Source organism: Cynocephalus volans, chromosome 16 (assembly GCF_027409185.1).
Source record: "Cynocephalus volans isolate mCynVol1 chromosome 16, mCynVol1.pri, whole genome shotgun sequence".
NCBI classification, from domain to species: Eukaryota; Metazoa; Chordata; class Mammalia; order Dermoptera; family Cynocephalidae; genus Cynocephalus; species Cynocephalus volans.
This window is the reverse complement of record NC_084475.1, coordinates 48,865,041-48,889,780: the sequence shown is the minus strand read 5'-3', so window position 1 is coordinate 48,889,780 and position 24,740 is coordinate 48,865,041. Positions and strand designations below refer to the sequence as shown.

The window sequence follows — 24,740 nt, the reverse complement described above, 5'->3', positions numbered from 1 at the left end:
GCTCTTGCAGTAATTTGTGATCCCAGCCAGGGTCCCAGAAGGCTGACCTAAGAATGAGGACATTTGCCTTCCCTTAAGTCAACAGTTCCCACCAACCTTGGTTGGAAATTAGAATCAGATGATACGGTGAACAGCACCGGTGAGGGGACCCAGGTGTCAGTATTGCTTGCTTTCTTACTTTTTTTTTTTTGGTGGCTGGCAGGCACAGGGATCCAAACCCTTGACCTTGTTGTTATCAACACTGCTCTAACCAACTGAGCTAACCAGCCAGCCAACGAATATTTCTTTAAAGCCCCCCAGGTGATTACAACTTGCAGCGGAGGTTGAGAACCACTTAGAAGTTTCTCCGTTGTTTTTCTCAGTATACCTGTGCTCTTTCTCTGTCCTAATTTCCTCATTCATGTGATTGACAGTGAGATTCAGCACCCGTCCTAGTCTTGCAGGAGGGTAAGAGATCTTTATCAGCATATAGTTCCTGGAAGTGATGCCTACTCTAGCTCCAGAGATTCCAGATATAACACCCATTTCTAAGAGCTGATTTGAGAATGGCAGACACTATGTATAATATTTAGGCTAAGATGAGAGATATTTCTGGCCCACGGAGCAGAAGCTACCGTGACAGATGGAGAAATGCCTTATTCTTTGTTGGGAAAGTACAAGGGCCATGCTTCCAGCGAGTAAGGAAATTTGATGTCTAAATTTGGGAAAAGCAGAAGGGATGCACCACATATTCTATATGTAAGTGATTTTTTTTTTAACCGTGTTACAACCCTATTTTGGTTTATTTGTGCTAATCTTTTCTGCACAAGTAGATTGCAAATTCCTGGTCTTATAATTATTCTCTGTCTACCCCAGGGCTCTGTCTACATATTGGTTAATTTATCATGATTTACTGCTGGTTAGTGTCCAGTCAAATTTAAGGGACTTATAAGAGCTTCATATTTATTATAAGAAGAAACACAGGGTCTCTTGACTATTCTGCACAGAGGAAAATTTAAAGTGTTATGTCAGCCACTAAAGTTATGTTCACAAAGTAGAGGTTGCAGTCACTATCATCAAGGGACCATTTCCTGCTATTTTCATTTGTACCTAATTACCTGGAGTTAGTGTTTTATAGTCTAGTCACAAAAAAGTTTTGAATCTGAATGTTTCTTTTCCTTTTCTGTTACTGTATGACATTTCAAATATAAATATGGCATAATTTTGCGAAGTAGCCTCAGTAATATTTTAAAACTTTAAAATTTTTTTAATTGTGCTAAAATACTCATACAACATACATTTTATCATTTTAACCATTTTTAAGTATACAGTTCAGAGACATAAAGTACATTTACATTGCATAGCCATCACCAGCTTCCGTCTGCAGAACTTGTTTATCTTCCAAACCTGAACCTCAGGACCAATTAAATACTGATTCTTCTTTCTCCCCTTCCCCCAGCCTCTGGCAGCCACCATTCTACTTTCTGTCCCTGTGAATTTGACTACTCTAAGTAACTCATATGAGTGGAACCTACAATATTTGTCCTTTTGTGTGTGGCTTATTTCAATTAGCATAACGTCTTTAAGGTTCAGCAATGTTGGAGCATGTGTTGGAATTTACTTCTTTTTTAAGGTCGAGTAGTTAATTGTATGTGTATACCACATCTTGTTTATCCATTTATCTATCGATGGATATTTGGGTTGTTTCAGCCTTTTGGCTAATTGTGAATAATGCTGCTACGAACATTGATGTACAGGTATCTCTTCGTATCCCTGCTTTCAGTTTTCTTCGGTATATATCCAGAAGTGGAACGGTTGGATATATGCTAGTTCTGTGTTTAGTTTTTCGAGGAATTGGCCATACAGTTTTCCATAGTGGCTGCACCATGTAACGTTCCCACAAGCAACACATAAAAGTACAATTTCTCCACATCTTCACTAACATTTGTCATTTTCTATTTTTTAAATAATAGCAATCCTGATGGATGAGTGGTATCTCATTGTTGTTTTAGTTTGCATTTCCCTAATGATTAGTAATGTTGAACATCTTTTCAAGTGTTTATTGTGCATTTGTATATCTTCTTTCAAGAAATGTATATTCGGGTCCTTTGCCTATTTTAAATTGGATTATTTGGAGGGTTTCTTTGTTGCTGAGATGTAGGAACTCTTTATATATTCTGGATATTACTCCCTTATCAGATATCTGATTTGCAAACATTTTTTCCCATTTCAAGAGTTGCCTTTTCACTCTACTGATACTGTCCTTTGATGCACAAAAGCAATTCTAAACTTTTTGATTAATAGAATAAACATAAAGAATTTGTATCTTATCTAGTGCTCTGTGTCCATGGTCTTTCTCTGCTAAATATTATTCTTTTGTCAACCTGGATACTCTCTGATCCTTTCCTATTACTAGTCCACTTCTATTTGCATCAAGTTTTCATCCTTACTGTGGTAAGTTACCATCGCTCAATTTAAATTTATCTTCTTCCGTGTTATCTGCCCTGATGTGACCCTTGGGTATCTAGAGAGAAGAGCTCTGCATGGGAAATGTTTTGCTGTTGACCCAGGTACTAGCTGGCCCTGAATGTTGATAACTGTCTGTCAAAGATGCAATTATTCCTCTTGTATGCTTGTGTCTTACTTTGGGTTTCCCAAAAGCAGACCCTGAAACAGGGACTTAAGTACCAGAAGTTTATCTGGGAGCTGATCTCAGATAGCATGGTGAGGAAGTTGCTGAAGTGAGACAAGGAATTGAGAAAAGTCAGAAAGGTTTAGGGCTGGCCCGTGGCTCACTTAGGAAAGTGTGGTGCTGATAACACCAAGGCCACGGGTTCGGATCCCTATATAGGGCTGGCCGGTTAGCTCACTGGGTGAGCGTGGTGCTGACAACACCAAGTCAAGGGTTAAGATCCTCTTACTGGTCATCTTAAAAAAAAAAAGAAAGAAAGAAAAGCCAGAAAGGTTTGCGTTAATGAGCAGGTTATCATATCACTGTGGGGTTCTGGAGCACAGTCCTACTGGGGGAAGCACCGGACATAGGGTGGAACATGCCTCAGATTAGTCCTAATGAGAAGTGAGGAAGCTGATGGTTTCCCCATCAGCTGAGGCATCATGAAGTCAACAGCTTGCCCTGGGGCTGGAAGCAAACCATCCCACTTCAGTCTTCTTTAGCAGCAACTCAGTCGTGAAGGCTCCCGGTTCAAGTTTTGTGGAACAGAAAAATACTTAAAATCAAATGGACTCATAATACAACTCTCTCTGTTTGTAAAATGACCAATTAGGAGAATAAAATGTAATTTTCAGGCCTGAAGCAGAATTTTCCTGCATGTGGTCCCAGTGGCTCAGCCTCAGCGGTGCTATAGGACGTTTTTTTCCACCCTGACTTCTGATCAAGGCGTTTCTACGTTAAGCTCACAGAACGCGTTTATTCATTCTCTGGCTGCTCCCTGCCTACTCGTTTACTGCAACAGGACCTTTCCCTTCAGTGGATTTTTTTTTTCTTTCTGGGTGGGAATTCAGCAGCTAAAGGGAAAGGTTAGAGCCCAGAAAATGTGAGGCCTTCATAGGCTCTGTTGTATGGCTTCCTGCCCAGTCATGATGTAGGCTTCTCCCCCGTGCAACAGAGAGGTAAATGAAATTTAATTAAGAAATAATCAGTAAATATGGGTGATAAAAAGATTTTACAACTGCTATGGACTGAATGTTTGTGTGTCTCCCCCACACCCCACCCTCTCAATTCATATGTTGAAATCCTAACCCTAGTGTGATGGAATTAGGAGGTGGGGACTTTGGAAACTAATTAGGTCATGAGGGTAGAGACTTCATGAGTGGGAATAGTGCCCTTTTAAGAAAGACCCTGGAGAATTCCCTGGCCCCTTCCACCATGTGAGGACACAGCAAGAAGGTGCCATCTGTGAACTGGGGAGCTGGTCCTCACAAGACACTGAATGTGCCGGCGCCTTGATCTTGGACATCTCAGCCTTGAGAACTGCTGGAAATAAGGTTCTGTCGTATGTAAGCCACCCAGTTTTTGGCATTTTGTTATAGCAACCCAAATGGACTAAGACAATAACCATAAGTTTTGGCAAGAAAATTTAGCTTGATGTAGCCAAGCCTCCAGTTGTCTTTCTAATTCCTTAGGACATTTAGATCCCAAGTGTGTTTAAAGGGGCTGAAAGAAAAATATCAAGAAGCTTGACCCTATTTTCTCCTATTTATTTGATCAACCCCCAAATCTGCAGAGGACTTCCAGCTTGGTGGGGAAAATAGCCAAATAATATTTAATTAGCTTTCCATCTCCCACTGAGCCCAGCATGGCTACTTCGGCTTGTTCCCATAACACTTGGCCACTCTTAACCGTTCAGCAGTTCACAAATACACTCGAGGAATTGCTGGTTTAGAATGATGGTATGATAGTTAAGGCAGACGGAGACAGTAATTAACACCTTCCATGGATATCCAAAGTGAAAGATAAGCTGGTATTATTATTAGTTCACTTGGCTTATAAGACAAAAAAGTTGTTTCTGTCTCTAAGAACTGCAAACTGTGATCTTGAATGTAGATGGAGCTGGCCACTGCTTTTCCCTGAATCTTGTTCCTGGGAAGCTTCTTAAACTAAGATGTGAACAGGGCTGTCTATGGTTGTCCATATTGATTGTGCATGAGAATCACCTGGAGAGCTTGTGAAATTGCTAAGCCCCACCCCTAGAGTTTCTGATTCAGTAAGTCTGGAGTGGGGCCCCAGAATTTGCATTTCTAACAAATTCCCAGGTAACACTGATGCTGCTGGTTTGGGCACTACACTGTGAAAACTGCTGGGGTTGCAGAGGTTCTCAGACCTGGCTGTGTGTTAGAATTCCCTGGGGAGCCTTTGAAGACTACAGGTGCCCTACCCATCCTGCAAACCAGTTACATCAGAATCTCCTCCATAGGTGGAGCCCAAGCGACAGAGGTTTTGGACAGGTGATTCTAATGTGTGTCATTGGGCTGGAGAGAGTTGACCTGGAGCAATACCGAAGAGGGACCGTTTAGCTAGATGACAAATATCTCCTCATGGAGGACTTCTAAACTGGCCATTGAAGCCTAAGCCATGACCGTCATGTGTATATCACAAATAGTTTAGAGAAGGGATGGTCAAACATCTGCTGTTTGTCGCCTCCTTCCCTGAGCCCATGGTTGAAGTCACTGAACATCTCTGATATGTTTTCCTGCTGAGCCTAGTGCAGCTTCAGGAGCAGAATGTCCTAAATACGAGAGACCTGTAAGCCCTCTCTGATTGGAGACTGATTTCCCAAAGCAATACTCGGAATGCCAGGAAGAAGGGAAAGCAGTGTGAGGGTTGGAGAGAGCCATCTTTGGGGAAACGAAATGCAGTAAAAAGAACTTCCTCTTCCCCAGTTTCCTTAACTCTCAAAAGTATATTTTGATTTGTTTGCAGTTTATAAGACTTTAGGGCAGTGGTTCTCACACGTGGCTGCACCCCTAGAATTTCTGGTTCAGCATGCCTGGGGTGGGGCCTAAGAATTTACATTGCTAACAAGTTTCCAGGTGATGCTAATACTACTCTCAGAGGACCAGACAGATGAGTTTGAGAAGCACTGCTCTGAGGCACTCTCCTGATCGCAGCTGGATTTATCCAGGTGTTTCTTGACCAGATAGCAAAGGTTAAGTATATAATTTAACATGTCAAAGTAGATGCAGGTTGGTAAGAACATTACAGAATGGCATGTTGAAAAGTTTTTAAGCATGTAGAGGTAGAAACCCAGGTTGTATTTGTGGTGCTTGAGGTTTCAATGAATGGAGGTAGATTGGTTAAAATCATATTGCTTCCAAAGGTATTTGTACTGTTAAATTGTCAGTCACCTATTAATTCCACCTGTAAGATAGGAATCAGCACCAGTTTTTACCCTGTTTTCTTGGGAATTGTCTTCTGAGGTTGCCATGAACTGAAGTGGGTCATGCTGACAGTTTACTGCAATTGGTTTTACCATAATGTCAGTTTAGTTAATGTTTTACTTGCATCACTTTCGTTTCTCACCACTTGATGGTGGTATTTTTTAAGTAAATGAAGGTTTAGATAAGGGGAGTTTAACATCAAAGATGTCCAACACCAAACCATTACCTATTACAAGAAACTGTCAAGTGTTTCCTTCTGGAGATTGAGACTGGGCAGAATAGATGGGAGTTGTTTTTTTTTTTATCTTAAGCTTTATACCCTTCTGCACTAATGATTTTTCTTTAATCACATAAATGTATTACTTTTATAATAAAAAATGTAAATTATCTGTGAATTAGGTAGCATTATCTCCATGTGACAGATGAGGTAAAAGATCCAGAGGAATAATTTGCTTGGAGCCAAACAGTTTTGAAAAGGGGGAGCAATCAACAATGGCTTTGACATTAGAGGCAAGAGAAACTCCACGAAGGCCACAAAGGCCACGGGAACCATCTCTTGCTAGATCTGCCTAGGAATGAGTGACTAACATGCTCACATCATAGGAGAAATTTTGTAGTACCCACCACGTAAGGGCTCCTGGTTACAAACAGCAGAAAATGGCTGGGGCTAATTTAAGCAGAAAAGTAAATTACAGGGAAGTTATTGGGCAGTTCACAGAATTGATGAAAAGCTGGAGAACTGGGCTTCAGATATGAGCAAGACCCAGGAGAGGATGGCAGCTGAAAATGAATTGGAATCACGTGAAGGAAAGAGTCACCATCCTCACTGCGGAAAGTCTTTAACTGTCTCGTTCCTTGGGTCAGTCCATCTAGATTCATGAAGTCCCAGGCTGGAGTATCCTGTGGGCTGGATTGGATCACATGTCCACACCTTATTAATGGGTAGTGACAGGGAGTGTCTGGTCCCTTTCTGCTTTCATAAGGGAATGTAGGACCCTGCCTCTCCCCTAGACTCACACAAAAGGAAGAATTCCACCAAATAATAAGGCCACTCAAAGGCTCTCACAGGCACACCCCTAAAAACAGCACCAACAGAAACCCAGCCAGTCTCCGTCATCCTCATGTAACCTTCTTTTGTATTTCTAAGTACATTTGCGTTCCATCATCACAGCCTCCTTTTCCAACTGGGTTGCGTTTGTTTTTACTGTTTGTTGGCCATGTCATTCGCAGATATTTTCACCCATTCCATAGCTTGTCTTTTCAGGTGTCTAACAGGGTCTGTTGCCTAGCAAAAGTTTTTATTTATGATGAAGTCCGGTTTATCAGTTTTTTCTTTCACGGATTATGCTTTTGGTTTCTAGTTTACCCTAGATCCCAAAGATTTTTGTTGTTTTTTTCCTAAAAGGTTTATAGTTTTATGTTTTCCATTTAAGTCCATTATCATTTGGAGATAATTTTTGCATAAGCTGTCAGACAGGTTGTGCTTGTGGATACCTAATTGCTCCAGCACCATTTGTTGAAAAGGCTCTCTTTCCTCCATTGAATGTTTTTCACAAGTTTGTCAAAAGTCAGGTTGGGCATGTTTGTGTGGATCTTTTTCCGGATTCTCTGTTTTATTACATTTATCTCTGTGTCTGTCCCTCCACCAGTAACACACAGTCTTGATTACTGTCACTGTACAATAAGTCTCGAAGTCGTACATAGTAATTTCTCCTACTTCTGCTTTTTAATGATGTTCTAGTTACTTTGCCTTTACATGTAAATTTTAGAATAATCTTGTTTATATCTATAAGAAAACCTTGGGCTTTTTTTTTTTTTTTTGAAAATGATATGTATTTGAGCTTCCAAATGTTAACAATTTGTACAAAGGGCTGGATGCAGGACGTTATAGAGGTTACAGAGGGTTGAAGGGAACAAGTTTACTTCATATTTAAACTTATAATTTGTCAGTCATACAAGAAATATTTTTCATTACATTTTTTAAATGTAATAAAATATATTTTTAAGAACATACCGTAAGTAACTTTTTAGGAAGTTCAAATATTATTAAAAGTAAAATAGGCTTGCTGACTTATAAACAGCCTCAAAGACGACTTTCCTGAAATCACACACTTAATGTGGCCATCAGTGCACAAACTAGGATGGTGTGTTAAAAACTATAAAATGATTTTTCAGAATATCTCGAGAAAATTAAAATAAAAATAGACCTATTAAATCTAGATATCTGATAATTCAAAAAATGTATGAATCTTAATTTCCTGGTACTAAATTCTTAAAAATGTTAGAATTCATCACATTCTTTAGGGCACATTTTTCTTCCTTTTTTTTCCCCGCCTTTTTTTGGCAGCTGGCCAGTATGGGGATCTGAACCCCTGACCCTGGTGTTATACTACCGCCTTATAACCAACTGAGCTAAGCAGCCAGCCCACTTAAAGGCACATTTTTAAACACCTTTTGACTTGTACAAAAATGCAGCATTCTACTTGAACACAAATACTGTTTTCTCAGTATAATTACAATATGATTCAATGGGAGTTTTGGTGACTGCTGGTGTTCAGCTTAGATTATTTACAGCATATTCTGCATTCTTGCAAAATGGGTTCTATGTTACTTTTTTGTAAATATAAAAAAGCACACAGAAATCTTTCTCTTAAAAACAGCAGCTACAGTGACGCATCTCCAAATATTCCAAAGCAGCCACTGTCTGAGAAATTTCTTATGGCATCTAAAAAGCCAGCCACCATGTTCTTTAGGCAGAATAAAGTAGTTATTTCATGACTGGTCGAGGATGACCTCTGCAACCAGTGACAAATATATGCATTAACTGACTAGAAATGCCTCCTTTTCAGGATGCAATTAACTTTATAATTTTAATCCATCTAATTTTTCTGCTTAAAAAGTGCTGTGCTTTCCACCTGTGAATGCTGGCCATCCATATTCTGCAAAAATCTTTCGTAAAGGCAGGCCATGTTCTTCATGGTAGTTAGACATATCATCTGCAATCATATTTCTAAAATCTAGCAGAAGGTTCCAACTGTCCCTTAAGATTGCTCTCGTGTTATGTTCCAATGAAAATTTTTTCCAGAGATCTAAAAATTTAAACCTTCTAGATAAAACTAAATTGCAGTATGCAGCAGCCATTTCTTTCTTTCTTTCTTTCTTTTTTTTTTAAGGGGGAATGCTTGGTCAAAACATTTTATTTTTTTGTTTGTTTGTTTGTTTGTTTTTAAATTTTATTTTGTCAATATACAATGTGGTTGATTATTGTGGCCCACTACCGAAACCTCCCTCCCTCTTCCCTCTCCCCCCTCCCACCCAACAAGGTCCTTTCTGTTTGCTTGTTGTATCAACTTCAAGGAATTGTAATTGTTATGTCTTCTTCCCTCCCCACCCCCGGTTTTTTTGTGTATTTATTTATTTTTAGCTCACACCTATAAGTGAGAACATGTGGTATTTCTCTTTCTGTGCCTGACTTGTTTCACTTAATATAATTCTCTCAAGATCCATCCATGTTGTTGCAAATGGCAGTATTTCATTCTTTTTTATAGCAGAGTAGTAATCCATTGTGTAGATATACCACATTTTCCATATCCACTCATCTGATGATGTACATTTGGGCTGGTTCCAACCCTTAGGTATTGTAAATAGTGCTGCGATGAACACTGGGGAACAGGTATACCTTCGACTTGATGATTTCCATTCCTCTGGGTATAGTCCCAGCAGTGGGATAGCTGGGTCATATGGTAGATCTATCTGCAATTGTTTGAGGAACCTCCATACCATTTTCCATAGAGGCTGCACCATTTTGCAGTCCCACCAACAATGTATGAGAGTTCCTTTTTCTCTGCAACCTCGCCAGCATTTATTGTTCAGAGTCTTTTGGATTTTAGCCATCCTAACTGGGGTTAGATGGTATCTCAGTGTAGTTTTGATTTGCATTTCCCGAATGCTGAGTGATGTTGAGCATTTTTTCATATGTCTGCAACAGCCATTTCTAAATCTCAATTTTTTTGTCTAGGGTTCTTAGCAAAAGTTATAAGTAAATTAATACCAAAAAACTTTGAAGTTTTTCGTGTCCTTAAACTCCTGGCAAAAGAACTTTTAGCTCTTCTGAACTATCACCCTATCTCTGCCATGCCATCCATACATTCTTTTTTTGTTTTTGTTTTGTTTGTTGGGTTTTTTTTGTTTTTGGTGGGGTTTTTTTTTTGCTAAATTGACATTAACTGAACTTCTACACCTATGATGATATGCTGATGCTGATAGGACCTACGTTTTCATCATCACAAAACTCTTGAATCCCATCAACTCCAATTTATTTTCACCTTGTGGGCTCTGGTACGTGTTATACAGTTGCTCTGTTTTCTTCTGGTCTGTTGAATTTCTCGTGTCTGCTAGTTTTTCCTCATTGTGCGTTACACAGTGTAATACACAGCAGTGCCGTCATCAGCCTGAGTAAATGCCACACACTGGAGGGCCTTGTTTTTCTAAAACAGTTTAAGCTTGTGCTCACTTAGCACTTCTGTGAGTTTAAGACTCCCCATCCACTGGCCTTCTCCTCACTGCAGCTGGCCCTGTGGCTCCGAGCCACTAACCACTTCATTTTAAATTGATGTTAGAAAACCATCATCCTTGCTTCCCCTCTATATTAGTAGTTTTCTGATGATCTTCAAACTGAGTTATGCAGATAAGCAGTTATTTTTCTTAGTACTTTTTCACCAATAGGTGGCACTAATAATTCTTCTTATTTTAATAGTACCCCAGTAGTAAGCCTTGTGTGCCATTTGGACATACCATTTGCACTTTTTGAGTTGAAACGTAGCTGATTTTAAGAGTGTCTAAGGCAAAAAAAAACTTTCAGCGTTTCTGATCATATCAAGCATGTTGTCATCCTCTTGGATTACTGGCTCATTGCTCTGAACGTTGTTTTATTTCATTCCTAGTAGACATCTTAATTGGCCTTCCAACAAAACAAGGTGAATAGAAGTCATGAGAAAAACGTAAGGGTAAATATAAAATGCACTTGTTGAGGTCCCTTACCATAGAGGAAAGGATGACATTCATGTTAATTGCCCAGGCTAGAGGGTGGAATTCAATTTTGAACAAATTTACTAAACATTTATTGTAGAGCTACTACATGCAGAGTACTGTTCTACATAGTCCCTGTGGGAGATTGTACAGAACTCTGAGTCCCAGATCCTACTCTCAGCCCTTACACTCTGAGATAAGACAGGCACACAAAGTAAACGAGAGATCTGTAATAATTTCCCATGTACAGTACATGTATAGGATGAAATTATCAGATGAGCATAAAGAGTAAAATGCTGTGAGAGTTGGGAGAAGGCAGAGAGTCATTCATTCAATCAATCTGCATTTATTGAACATTCTTGATGTCACAGTTCTTGGCACCGAGAATACAATTGTGAACAAGACAGACAATATTCTTGCCTTCAGGGCAGGCCTCTCTGAGGAAGTGACTTTTGAGCTGAGGCTTAGACATTGGCAAGTCAGATATGTAAAGATCTAGAAGAACTTTCCAAGCAGAAGGAACACCTAGTGCAAAAGCCCCAATGCAGGAACTGGCTCTCTGTGTTTCAGGGAAGGAATAAGGCCTGGGTGGCCGGAAGATGGTAGAAGACACGGGTGTAGAGAGACCGCAGGTCGTGTGGGGCTTTGTAGCCACAGCAAAGAGCTGGATTGCTGGCTTTGGGGAAGGCTTTGCAGAGTTGGCACTAGCTGAAGAATGGGTAGGATTTGGCTGCTAAACCCTGTACATGGCTTATCTCAGTACTCTTCGCTTCTGCCCTATGAGGTGGGTGCAGTTATTATCCCCATTTTACAGATGAGAATACAGGCGCAAGAGAATAAGTAACTAGTGATGTGATTGGCTTCCGAAATGTGGTGTGTTCATTTTCCTGTCCTCAAAACAGAAAACATTGAAGGGGCTAGAACTGATTTTTCAGAAGCCAGGAAAACAGAAAAGTGATCTTTGCCTCTCTCTCTGGAAGAGAATGGACAGGTAAAGCTGTCTCAGTGCAGGTGATGAGGGGCTGGGTGTCTCAGGTCTTGTGCAACAGGCTTTTTTTTTTTTTTTTTTTTCTTTTTAGCTAAACCTCCTAATTCTATCAAGCAGACAAAGATCTGTGAAGGAAAATCAGTGTTTGCTCCCAGGGCTGGAACTGAAAAACCTATCACTCCCATTTCCTCTCTGCACGGGGTACTGAGAACATTAAATAACAGTTTACAGTTGACTCTGCATCACTCACGGAATGTTAGTCCTTAAGTTTGCTCTAAAGGTGGTGCCTTCAGGGACTATTGAGATGAGTCCATCTGCAAGTGGGGCCTGGAAAAGCATCCCCGAGACTGACAGGAATGGCACCACATAAAAGTGCAGGGTTGCTCTGGACACAGTCTGGCCCCCAACTCAATATTTGGTTGATACTAAGGAATTACAGTTCATTGTTCTAGTTATGATCATTGTGTTGTAGTTACAGTTTAGGATACGTATTGAAGTTTGAAGTGATGAAGTCACGCTTGACGTTTTCTTCAAAACAGTCCAGTTAAGCATGAAAGGGTCGGTGAGAAATATAGTTGCAAACAAGATAGACCATACACAGATAATTGTAAAAGTTGGGTGATAGGTATGTGAGGTTTCCTTAATTTTGGTATAATTCCAAAGTTTTCCATAATAAAAAGAAGGCTTTTTCAGTGCACAGTCCTGAGAGGGGGCCGAAAGGTCCATCTCTGGATAGGAATGGGTGAGCTTTAGTGCACAGACCGGATGCTATTGCTTTGGGCTCATGCAGACAGAGATCATAAATGAGCTTTCCTCAGTGTCTGGGACAGTGACTATGTGTCACACATTGGTGAATGCATGGCTGGTGCCCAGTGAATATTGAATGAGTGAACGAAAGCCAAGAGACCGAAGTCCTGATCCTTTTCTCCTCACCTTTGCAGTGGAGCCCAGGGGGAATATGCTGGACTGGCCACCATCCGAGCATACTTAGACCAGAAGGGTGAGAGGCACAGAACGGTAAGTACAGACAGGTGGCGCTTGCTCCCCATAGGATAGCAGAGGGCTCAGCTCTCAGGGTTCCTTTTGTTCTGTGGGATACTCCCTTCGAGACTTCTTGGAATCAGATAGAGAAACATATAATCAAGAAACAAATTTCTGTGAACAGACCATTACAATCCTTGCCTCCAAGACATCCCACTTGACCATTTTGAGGGAAAACTTTAGAGATCAAAAGCTTGTGCTCAAACCCAGAATGTGCAAGTCAGCCAGTTGGCTGTGGAACTGCTCTCTCTAGGGAGCGACGGGAGGGAGGGGGCGGGAATGTTGCCATCACAGGCCTCCTCTCCTGGGCTCAGCCCTGGCCCCAGGCCTGGAAAAGGGACAGAATCCACACTCGAATTCTTCTGTAACCCCTACTGTGCCTAAGCACAGTTCTGTCATATGCATGCTCAAAAATATTTATTGAACAAATAAATTTCCCATTAGGTGATTCTCAGTTCTAAGCAACAAAAAAGAGACATGAAGCAGAGTTCATGTTTCTGCTTCATTGTTTGCTTTGGGTTTGAGCATCTAGTCTCCAGGACCCAAACTGCGTCTTGGGGCCCTTATGGGGACCAGCAGGTGCTCATAGGCACTACTGATCCCCAGGCAGTGTCTTTAGCAGTTGGTTTAACAAAGGCCTCAAATTGTGGCTGAAGGAGGCACATGTTCCTGGTTCCTTCATTTCGGTGGCCAGCGCTATGTGAGGGTTTCTGTGGAGTTGGAGGTCTTAGCCGGAGCATCGGGTAGGAGCTGGGAGCAGGGCAAAAGTGTTTGCCGGTCCCAGGAGAGTTTCAGAAAAGGGTGCAGGGCGGTTCTGGCTGCCCAAGTAAGTGGGGTGTGGTGGGTGGTGGCCCAATCTTAGCCCATTTCTGGTTTTATTAAAAGGGAGAGATTGCTTATGGCTAGTTGCCTGGATTTTGTAATGAATATTTTTGAAACTTTCACTTCCCATTCACAAAAGAGATGTTTTCCCTCCCCTTCCCTTGCTTATTCATCCTGATTCCACAGGTGTGTCTTCCCAAGCCTTTGTTCTGGTTGGGGAAGAGGACTGATTTTTAAAGATCTTTGAAAAACAGGCCATTCATGAGTTCAATAAACTGTTGAACCCTGGCCATGGTCAAGGCAGTGTGTGCCTGTCCAGGGAGAGATTAGGTGATAAACCAGACAGACACAGACCCCGACACTCCAAATGGGCTTTGTTCACTTGGGTTTTTTCGTGGTTTTGAATTCTTAACTTTCTAAGGAAGGGTTAGTTTAGAACTGTAATTGTTCTTGGGACCTCAGCATCTCAGCACTTTCATAGAATCAGGAAGGAAACTTTGGAGGTCCAGTCATCCAGTGAGAGGAAGCCAGATGACCCCTCTTCTGTTTTTCCTTCATGGCTTCTGTGTACTGAGGTAGCCCCGGAAACTACTTTGTCATTGCCCACTTTCACCACAAGATGCCTGGGGACCTGGGGATCCTGGAAAGGGAATGATTTGTCCTGGGAGACCCCGTCTCCGTGCAGCTCTCCTAGTGCTTGATGGAGGGGTGACCAAGGTCCACAGTGGTGGAGTCTGTGGAGGGCCAGTGATTAACTAATGACAAAGGGCCAGCTAAAATTCAGGTTCTTTCCATTCTGTGATGCTTCTTACCCACACTGTTTCCCAGATTCCCAAGACTGACACCAGGAAATAACTCTCAATGTCCAAGAGGTGGGGACCAAACCAGAAAGGTCGAGGAGAAAGGAGAGACTTTTTGATTTGGCTTGGGCAGAGTTCTTCTGTGACTGATTCTTTCTGGTTCTGGTTCCCTCTCTCTTGTTTTCCAGTCCTCCCTTCTCTCTCCACTCGCTTGTGTATGATGTTTCTCCTGGCACCATTGTCCAGACTGTTGTCACTGAAGTGTCACGAGAGGCCCTGGATGCTGCTTTTTAGGGAGGGGGCGGAGGAGGGAGAGGCGCAGAAGGCCACCCAGCCACTGAGCTGGTAGAAATACAAAACTCATTAGCTGGGAAGTGTTGGCATCCTTTTGGATCAAAGATTTTAATTAGAGCCGACTTTTTTAGTTAGAGAAGAAGAAAATGGCTTATTATTCATATAATCAGGGAAGATTTTTCCACATCAGTGATGTCTGAGGCATCTGCTCTCACACAATAGACTCTAATGGAATCCAGTAAAATATATCCTTTTTTGAAGAGGAGTGTGGGGAAATCATATGCTACAGAACCGCCTGGGTTCTTGACGTTTTTCTTTTTTCAAGCTGCTTTCAAGCTGCTTTTTAAAGCTATTTTTGCATTTGCTCTTAGGTTAAATTTTAGAGGTTCCTAAATAGAATGCCCAAGTTCTTGATTTACTAGTTTAATTTGGGAGAATACAAATTTATTTAACAAAGACTTAAATAGCAATTATCATATTCCAGGCACTGTCCTACACACTTTGTAATTAATAATTCAGTTTGTTAGTCAAATATTAATTCAGGTTCGCTGACCAGAGACTGTTTCCTACACAGAGGGAAGACAGTGTATACATATAAACCCAAAACCTGTATGGGAACATTTTTTTCTCTTCCCAATTTCCTGAAGCAAAGTAGTGGCCTTTGGTTGGATTTTACCAGTGGTAAGACATTGATCTGCCATGCACAGGAACACGCCTCCTTATTCTTTACTCGTCTCATTCAGCAAGTCTTTGAGGATGATCTGTGCCAGGCATATGTATGCCACACACCCTGGGGAGTTAGAAAAAGTAGCATCCACCTAAATGGGCATAAATGTACTAACAGCTGAATTTGATTTGGATAAACCAAAGCATCAAATCTGGGTCCTGTTATTCTCATGTCCCTTATAACACTACAACTTTAAAGTGAGGAAAAATTAACATTATAAAAAATAATTAGTGTTCCCTAAATTTACACAGAAAACTGGAAATGTCTAACAGCAACATATAAATGAGTCATTGACAAAACCACTGAGACATTTTCTCTTTCTTCTACTCTATTTTTTTTTTTTCCTGGCAGCTGACCAGGATCATAGGGATCCGAACCCTTGAACTTGGTGTTACAAGGCTGCTTTCTAACCAACTGAGCTAACTGGCCAGCCTCTTTCTGCTACTCTTTATATCAGGATGTGTATTAGTTTCCTATGGCTGCTGTAACAGCTTATGGCTGTGGCTACTACACACTTAGTGGCTTAAAACAACACACATTTCTTTTATAGTTATGGAGGCCAGGATCCTGAAATTAGTTTTACTGGGCTAAAGTCAAGGTGTAGGTTCCTTCTGTAGGGTCTAGGGGAGAATTCATTTCCTTACCTTTCCTAGTTTCTGGAGGCCACCTGCATTCCCTGACCCATGGCCCCTCCTGCCATCACTCCAGCTTCTTGCTGCAGTCAACACATCTACTTCCTCTGTAGTCAAATCTCCTCTGCCTCTCTGATAAGGACACCTGTGAATACATGTAGGGCCCAACCAAAAATCCAGAATAACCTTCTCACCTCAGGCACTTCCATAACTTGTCCTTTTTGCTATATAAAGTGACACCCACAGGTTCCAATGATTGGGACATGACGTCTTTGGGGGCCCATTATTCAGCCTACCACAGGATGGTCAACATTTTAAATTTGAATGTTTTTGTTTTGGCAGAACTTTCCTGGTATTAATTCTTAATTTTAGCCTTTTATGAATATTTCATATTCATTTTTAATATTCACTTTTCCCCTCCTTTATCAATACTCTGCCCTAAAGGGATCCTTTCATCCAGCAATCCTTTTATAGAATAAAAATACCTTGTGAGAGAGGACAGTGACTCCAGCTTTGGTCCTGAGAAATTAAAGAAAAAAAATTTAACTACAAAAGGGAAGCATTTAAAAAGAAAAAGGATTTGAGGACAACACAGCATAACCAGCTTGAGACCAGCAGCCATTCAAAAGGAGTACAAACCTGTCAGCAGAACAGTGACCAAGTAATTCCATGTTTGCCTTTGGTTGAAATTCTATGTATTTTTCTTAAGTAGCCTACTTTGCTGTTTTTGAGGAAACAGCTGGAAGCTAAGTTTTCCCTTCATAAGCCCATTTTTCATAATACCCACCCATTTCTGTTCTAAAGGGGTTGCAATATTGCTTTGGGAATTTAAAAAAAAGAGGATTATTTTTAAGGTTCTCTTGTTGCTTTCTGTTGGGGAGAACTTTGTGATGTCCTTTCCTGTTGTGGTGCATCATCAGATCTTCAAGAGCATGTGTGTTTGCCCGTGTTCACATAATTGTTTGGGGGAAATAAAAAATGACTTGAATTTGGAAGTTCTAACCTTGCACCTACCATCCGCCTTCCATAAAAATTCAGTGCAGTTTTAAGCCCTCACTTAGGCTCTAGCTCCTGAGACACTTTCCCCTGACCTCTTCAAGTTGAAGCTGTACCCTCTTTTTTCAAGTTCCTACTGCACCTCTGGACTCCAGACATTCATTTCTACATATGCCAGCATTTTCAGAGAGTGAGTCGTGTGACCACAGGGCTTGATTAATTTTCATGCTTAGGTTATGATTCGTATGGCAACTAACAATTTGCTGCAGAGTAAGCATCCAATAAATGTTGACGTAATTGGTGTACTGGCACTGGGAGGCCTTGGACTTATGTCTGTCATCCGCATCTGTCTTGGATAAGCCACAGCACTGAAGCAGTGATGTGGGTATTTGAGTCCTAGATTTTAACTTCCCATCTCATGTTCTCATAGATGCTTTCTATATATAATAACAGAGACAGGGTTAGAAAAAGCACAGGCCTATTTTTACTATGCTGGGGATAAGGGAAGAGTATTAATATCCTGAACATCTTTAGGGAACAGCATTTGAGGATTCGAGTGGAAACTCCTCTTTTGGGTATTGTTTTACAATAACAGTAATAATTAAATTGTAGCAGATTTTCAGGCACTAGTGATCAGTTTAAATAAAAGCATGTGGTACCTATTTAATTGTGCTACAAGCATTTTAATGGACTTTTCTGTCATTATTAATAGCTTGGTGATTATTTTTTCTCCTTCCTTCCTAAGGTTTGTCTCATTCCGAAATCAGCACATGGGACCAATCCAGCAAGTGCCCACATGGCAGGCTTGAAGATTCAGCCTGTGGAGGTGGATAAATACGGGAATATTGATGCAGCTCACCTCAAGGCCATGGTACTCATGGGAAGAGGTGGTGGGGATCAGGGACCGGATGCATTATGTAAACATTATCTTCTTTTGCATTCTAATGAAAACACTGCAATGTCTCCTCTGTATGTGTCTGGAGGAACATTGTATAAAATTGGAAAACCTAACAGTCTCTATAAGAAAAATGAAAAGCAACATTCACATTTGCGGTCGCCAGTAAGGCTGGCCATAGTCTATTATACCTCCCTTCACCAACAGGAGAAGGTCCTCTAATTCGTGCCTATGTAAGAAACGGAATGAATTATGCATGGCAGCAGGAAGTGTACTCCTTGCAGGACATGCCTGCCTCTTTCTGCCCAACCTTCCCTCTCTTTCCTTTCCTTCCCCTATTAATAATCAAACCGGCAGTCAAACTGATACTCAATCTTTGTGTCGGGAATGAAAACACAAATGGCAATTTTGCAAATGTCTGTGACTGTCCTAGCTGTGCTATGCTGAATTTCAGGCAGCATTCCACCCTGTTTCCTCGCACACCAGCCCCCACTCCCAACCTCCCATCCTCCAGGAAGAGGTTGCTTAGCAACCGTATCTGCTTTCCACCAGTGGACTGGAGGCTGCATCTTAAGAGGGAAGGAAATCCGTGGAATAGCAATGTGATTTTGTTGGGGCTATTAGGCATGGAAACTGAGAACTTCATGTAACTACCTTCAGAGGGAAGCTGAAAATACACAGCACGGCTCATCTCTTCCATCCACCCCCACCCTTCCGTCGCCTTACAAAGTATTTTCTGACAAACATTCTAGGCCAGTAGTTGTAATTATTAAGTCTCCGCAATATAGGAAATGACTCCCATCTCGCCTCCATTTCCACATGTGCCTGCTCTGACTTACTTACCAGAACAACAACAAATCCAAGAATGTGCCGTATGTATGTATGTGCTTGCCTTCTGTAAAAAGGAAAAATGAGGGAGATTTTTATCAAAATAGGAACACTCCTTGTGGGAGTTCTAATTTCAACAGGATGGGAAGGAAATGGTGGGGATAGCAAGATGGGCAGAGAGAGATTAACCGTGAGAACAGACATGTCTAGAACCAAAAAGGCCTGAAATAATGACTGAGATGACTTGAACCAAAGGAAAGCACTCTCACCTTCGAGAGTCAGGCCCAAAATATCCCAAAATCTTCCGAACGGTCTTTTTGCCCTTGACCATAAACACTTAGCCTGAGAAGATCTTGCTATTTCCTTGGGATGGTTCGTGAAGGGAGTAATGGCTGTGGATCTTTATTGCTGTCGTGGTACTTTAAGACAGTTCCAGGAATGCAAAGACCAAGACTTCATCTCTCTTAATCCTTTCGAATAAAAAGCAAGCGTTTGGCCAACAAAGAAATATTTCCTCCCTTCGTGTCCCTCTCCCTTTTGCTCTCCCACAGGTGGACAAGCACAAGGAGAACCTGGCAGCGATCATGATTACGTACCCATCCACCAACGGAGTGTTTGAAGAGAACATCAGCGACCTGTGTGACCTGATCCATCGACACGGAGGACAGGTCTACCTGGATGGGGCGAATATGAACGCTCAGGTGGGGACTGTGAGTGGGGCTCCCTTAGGTCCTGCTGAGAAAAGGAAGTCAAAAAAAATTTGTTTTTTCTCTGACTTCTTGAGAGTCATCTTAAAACACGACACTGATGTCAGAACTGAGGCTGACTTTCTTTATTTCCAGCTTCAAATGAAGCACCCAATTTCCCTGGGATTTTAGATTCTGGAGGAGGTGATAGGGGATGCTGGAGAGGAGGTAGAAAGGTGGAAAGGAAGCAGGGAGTGAGGTGAATATCCTTAGGTTGTCAGTGGATGTTACCAGGCAAGAAGGTCACCCAGATCCCTGCCTGAGGGCCCCCAGACCCAAGTTCTGGCCCCTGGTGGATGTTGATCTCCCATGGCCTTGGACAAGCCACTTAACCTCACTTCTCATCTGCTATAAAACAGGGGTGCAAGGGGTCCAATCCTGACTACCTGGGAACGGAGGGTCTGTGTAATGTGAACCTCGGAGGAAATGCTGTTGGGAACCACTGGAGGAGAGGAGTGTCCCACATCTCCTTGAGATCTTCTCAGCTTCTTGGTGTTTTGCAGTTTTTTCTTTTTCTTGTTTTTCTTTCTATTTTAATTTTTTTTTAATCATTTCAGACTCTTTCTGCTTTACTTTGCTTCTGTATGATTCCTTTCATAAGTATAGTCCAGGGATTATCTTTTCCTTCAATAGCATAAATGTGGTTCCGTATCTTTGGCCACAATCAAAATTAACCCTAATGCCAAAGCGGCAGGAATGCCAGGTGAATGCTGTGGCTGCTATCTGGATCATCTCAGGAAAACTGTCCGCCTCGTTCCATCTCCCTCAGTTCAGCATCCACCCTGGTAGCCCTCCGGCCCCTCATGTCAGTGTGCCCAGAGGGGCCATTCAGTAATGAACATAATACCCAAAGCTGACCGTGCAGGGGAAGGTAGAACGGCCAGGTCAACGTCACCTATATCAGTAGAAACGAGGCACTGTCCTTTCTTGTGCCAGGGACACTTCCCCATCTCGTGGTGGATAATTTGGAATAGGCTGTGTATTCAAATCTGTATTTTTAAATGTAAATTGGGCTAAATGGTCAGTTGCTTTTTCTATGGAAACCATCAGCCACTCACTCTGCCTATGGGATAGGATTTGGCTGCAGAACTGGGCCGGCATGGAGGAGATTTCTGTGAAGGCCGGGGCCATGGCTCCACCTGCACACACAGCCATGGCCTGTGCCCTGGAGGGCCCTTCCACACCCTTGACTTTCGCTTTTGGCTCTTTCCCTTTGTGGAAGGTGGGAATCTGTCGTCCTGGAGACTTTGGGTCTGATGTCTCGCACCTGAATCTTCACAAGACCTTCTGCATTCCCCACGGAGGTGGCGGCCCTGGCATGGGGCCCATCGGAGTGTGAGTTCTGGGCTGCTGCTCTCAGGATGGCTTTGGGGGCAGAATGAAGGAATGGCCCCAAATTCACTGTTCTTTCCATCAAGGCTTCAAGAGTCAGGGATGCCTTCATATGTAGTTGTACTTGCAGGGGCTGGGTGAGGAGTGTTTTAGGGTGTGTCCAAACAATAGCATAATTAGATTTTACTAACATAGCATTTGGCCTCACTGAGGTCCCAGTCGTGTATAGACACAGCAGGTTCATTACGGAATATCGATCAGAACTGGAATATTAGCACTGGGTAGCGCCTTTCAGACTTTAACTTAAATTTCCAAGCAGCTTTTCTTTTCTTTTTAATCAGCTAATGTTACATTGAAAGTGAATTGGATGTACAGGTGTTGAATACTTTACAGCCTGAATTCTTGTTACATCTGAGATAAGTAAGGAGTAAACAAACCATGTTCCTACAGATAATTGGATGTAGTTAGAATAAGACTAAAGGACTATTTCTTAGCTGTTGGTGATTTTATACTGTGAAATGAAGTGAGATGATGGTGACAGCCCATTTCCTGAGCTTCATGAGTTTTCTGAAAATTTCAAAGGGGCCAGTTTTCAGGCTCGCTGGGAGTTTGGCCTCTTTTTGCTATTTTTCTGTTCAATTAATATAGTTTATGGTAAGTGGGTGGCCCCAGTCCCTCAGCTGGGGGGTGGTGAATGCAACTCAGGTGCTGCCTGCCAATGTACAGCCTCTGGGGCATCTTTCCTGTGGGTACCTTGGGAAAGTGGGGGGGCCAGGGAGTGGGAGGAAGGGGTGCCCCCAGTCTTGGTGAGCCCATGGCTCTACATGCTGTTCCATGGCTGCCTGCCTCTGCCAAATCGTCCACCACAGTTCTTGGGGCACGCTGAAGGGGAGGGAGCACACCTCCAGTGGAGGAGGAAGGAAGGAAGGAAAGATCACTGCCTGAACATCTGCCTCTTAGCAGGTGTCAGGTCCCTTCCATGGTCAGAGTTCCTCTGCTAAGAATAGAGCTTCCTGAGGGGGCTCAGAACTTGCCTGTTTTGTTAGACTGGATCTTTTTACATCTTCTGAATTTGTTCTTTAATAATATATATATATATATACAGGAAGAAGCATCTTGCCCCCTTTCTGCCCAGTCATCCCATCATTTCAGTAAAGCCGAATGAGGATACCTGGCCTGTGGGTACCATCAGCGCGGCCCCGTGGGGCTCCAGTTCCATCTTGCCCATTTCATGGGCTTATATCAAGGTGAGGCCTACGACGTGTGTAGGGAGCAGGAGATGTGATGAGTGGGTGGGGAACTGAGACTGCAGACTTCTCTCTTGGCTTAAAAACAAAGAAATCCACAATCTGAGATGTGTTTAAATAAATATTGCTGATGACTTGGGTGGAGGAAACCTTCCTAAAGAGAGTAGCTAAAATTCATTTCATCTCTTCTTCATTACACTGTTTCCTTTGGGTTCTCGTAGTGGGTTTAACATCAGAAAGACTGACGTGCCAGATATGTTTTTCCAGACACCGTTAAGTTCTGTGAGTCATGGATGTTCTGGCCACGTCATTTGGTTTCCTGTAGGATTTATATAGCCCCTTGCAAGTAAAAAGCAATGCACATACTAGTAATTACACTTTGTGGAGGTCCTGGGATAAATTTTAGGAATACATCACACTTCACTTTGTGTTTATTTGGGGCCTGGAGGATAAGATGAAAAGTAGTGGAAATTTGCTTATGTGGTGGTTCGCAAATGCTCTTTGCCCTTTAGGGTTTGCAGAGCTGTTCTCTCGGGGGTAATTAGACTTTGTCAGAGAACAGGCTTCCTTCCTTTGTCTTTCTCCAAAAACCCTAGGGCCAGAGTCTATTTTATACAGCTCTTGTTCAAACTGGCCTGCCAACCTCCTGGACTGACAAGACAGTAGTGGGTAGGAGCCCTTGCTCAGCTGCTAATGAGCACAGCCTCCCCAAACCAGTGCCCCTCATTAAAGGAAGGGTGGCTCCTTGTGAAATAAAACCCCAGAACTCAGCTATGCAAATCATGCCAGATAACACTGTTTTATTCTTGAACAGTGTGGCATTTATGATTCCTAATGAAAAGTTTCTTGGAAGCTAGGACAACAGTCCTATACCACAGAGACTAAAACCTGCCTTTAAAAATGATACTCCAGTTGTTTTGCAAATAGTAACAACATAAACAATCAGAATAAAGGTCTACTTTTTAGCAAACAGAATAAAATTCCCATTTCCTTTTTGATCCCTGGGTTCTGTAAATCTTGGTTATTTGTATGGACATATTTGGGTTGGAGATGATTTCTCACATGTATAAAATAAGTGCCTTGAGGCTGGTTTGGCCATATGCCTGGAACACCAGACAGAGCTTCAGTTTAAAAAGTAAATACATACAGTAGGGTTTAAGCCACCCTTCTGACCTTGGGCCTTCTCTTATTCCAGGCTGTTGTTACTTATCCCCTGGACTCTAGCACGAGGCTCTTTTCTGTCTGCTGCAGTCCATCTTGGACACTTCTGCAGCACTGCTAGACTTCCCCTCAGGGGCAGAAACCTCCCCTGGCTTCCTGTTACCTTTACTGCTGGTTCTCACAGCCTACACAGAATCTTTAGAGGATTCTTTCAGAATGCACCTGCCTCAGCCCCGTCCCAGAGAGAATCAAATTCACCACATGTGGGGTTGGGCTTGAGCCATTAGCATTTTGAAAAAGATGCTCAGGGACTCTGATACTTAGGTTGAGAGCCAGTGGCTGGCGGTACTATGTCCACATCCTTCCTAGCAAAGGTGTGAAGCTTGCAAGTCGTGGTCATAGATACCTTTCCCTATAGTGGCTCCCAGATGACAGTCGTGTGCCTTCCCCTTCCACACGTTGGTTTTTTCCATTCTTCTCACCTGGGGTACTATTTGCCTACCCAAATTCTATGCATTTTTCAGTTTACAGTCAACTTCCAATTTTTACTCCAGGAAGCCTTCTTTGACCAACCTGGGGAAATGTGTCCCCTCTTTACTTTGGAGTTTCATATCACTGTTGTTTTATTTGATGCTTTCTCATTTGCTTTACATTAGTTACATATTTGATATATAATCGATCTCCATTGTATACGAGGTACTCTGGGAAGAAAATAGGCAATAAAAATTGGGGCAATCTTCATTTTTAAGCTCTTTGCTGGTGATAATGTTTACCCCATAGCATCACAGGGACTAAATTAACCGCCAGAATAGGATAAGATTGAATCTGGCAGTTATTAAATATAAATAGCCTTGATCTCATGGGATTCCTGGCAATTATTAAGACATCCCAAATTCACAGTAAACAACCCAAAATACGTATAACCTAAGAACAATTCTTTTTCCTCTTTAGAGAACACAATAATCTGCAGTCAGCTTTGCCCTATTGTTAGCTTTGCTACTACAATAAGGAATGTAGAAGTTAGTGTCTTGACCATTGGGTTCACCTGTTCAGTGGTTGATGGCTCTTTCTCCCTCTGTTGCAGATGATGGGAGGCAAGGGCCTTAAACAGGCCACAGAAATTGCTATATTAAATGCCAACTACATGGCGAAGAGATTAGAGAAACACTACAGAATCCTTTTCAGGGGTGCAAGAGGCAAGTATGAACTCCAATCTACCATCACCTTGGTTTTTTCTTGGCCAAACCAAGTTTGACCTAGATGTGGTTTTCTGACAGGAGTGGGAGACTTCTGTTACTTAGCACATACCAGAGAAAAGTGTAGAGT

General features: G+C 42.1%; 1 protein-coding gene across 1 annotated transcript in view; it reads left to right on the top strand.

Annotated features, from left to right (window-relative positions):
* The window catches only part of GLDC (glycine decarboxylase), an 87,800-nt gene that overhangs the window by 44,157 nt on the left and 18,903 nt on the right, over positions 1 to 24,740 (top strand). Inside the window, exons 16-21 of the mRNA XM_063081034.1 lie at positions 12,835 to 12,910; positions 17,951 to 18,076; positions 19,480 to 19,629; positions 20,897 to 21,009; positions 22,112 to 22,253; positions 24,499 to 24,610. Coding sequence (XP_062937104.1) covers positions 12,835 to 12,910; positions 17,951 to 18,076; positions 19,480 to 19,629; positions 20,897 to 21,009; positions 22,112 to 22,253; positions 24,499 to 24,610 — 719 coding nt within the window. The remainder of the gene's footprint in view (positions 1 to 12,834; positions 12,911 to 17,950; positions 18,077 to 19,479; positions 19,630 to 20,896; positions 21,010 to 22,111; positions 22,254 to 24,498; positions 24,611 to 24,740) is intronic.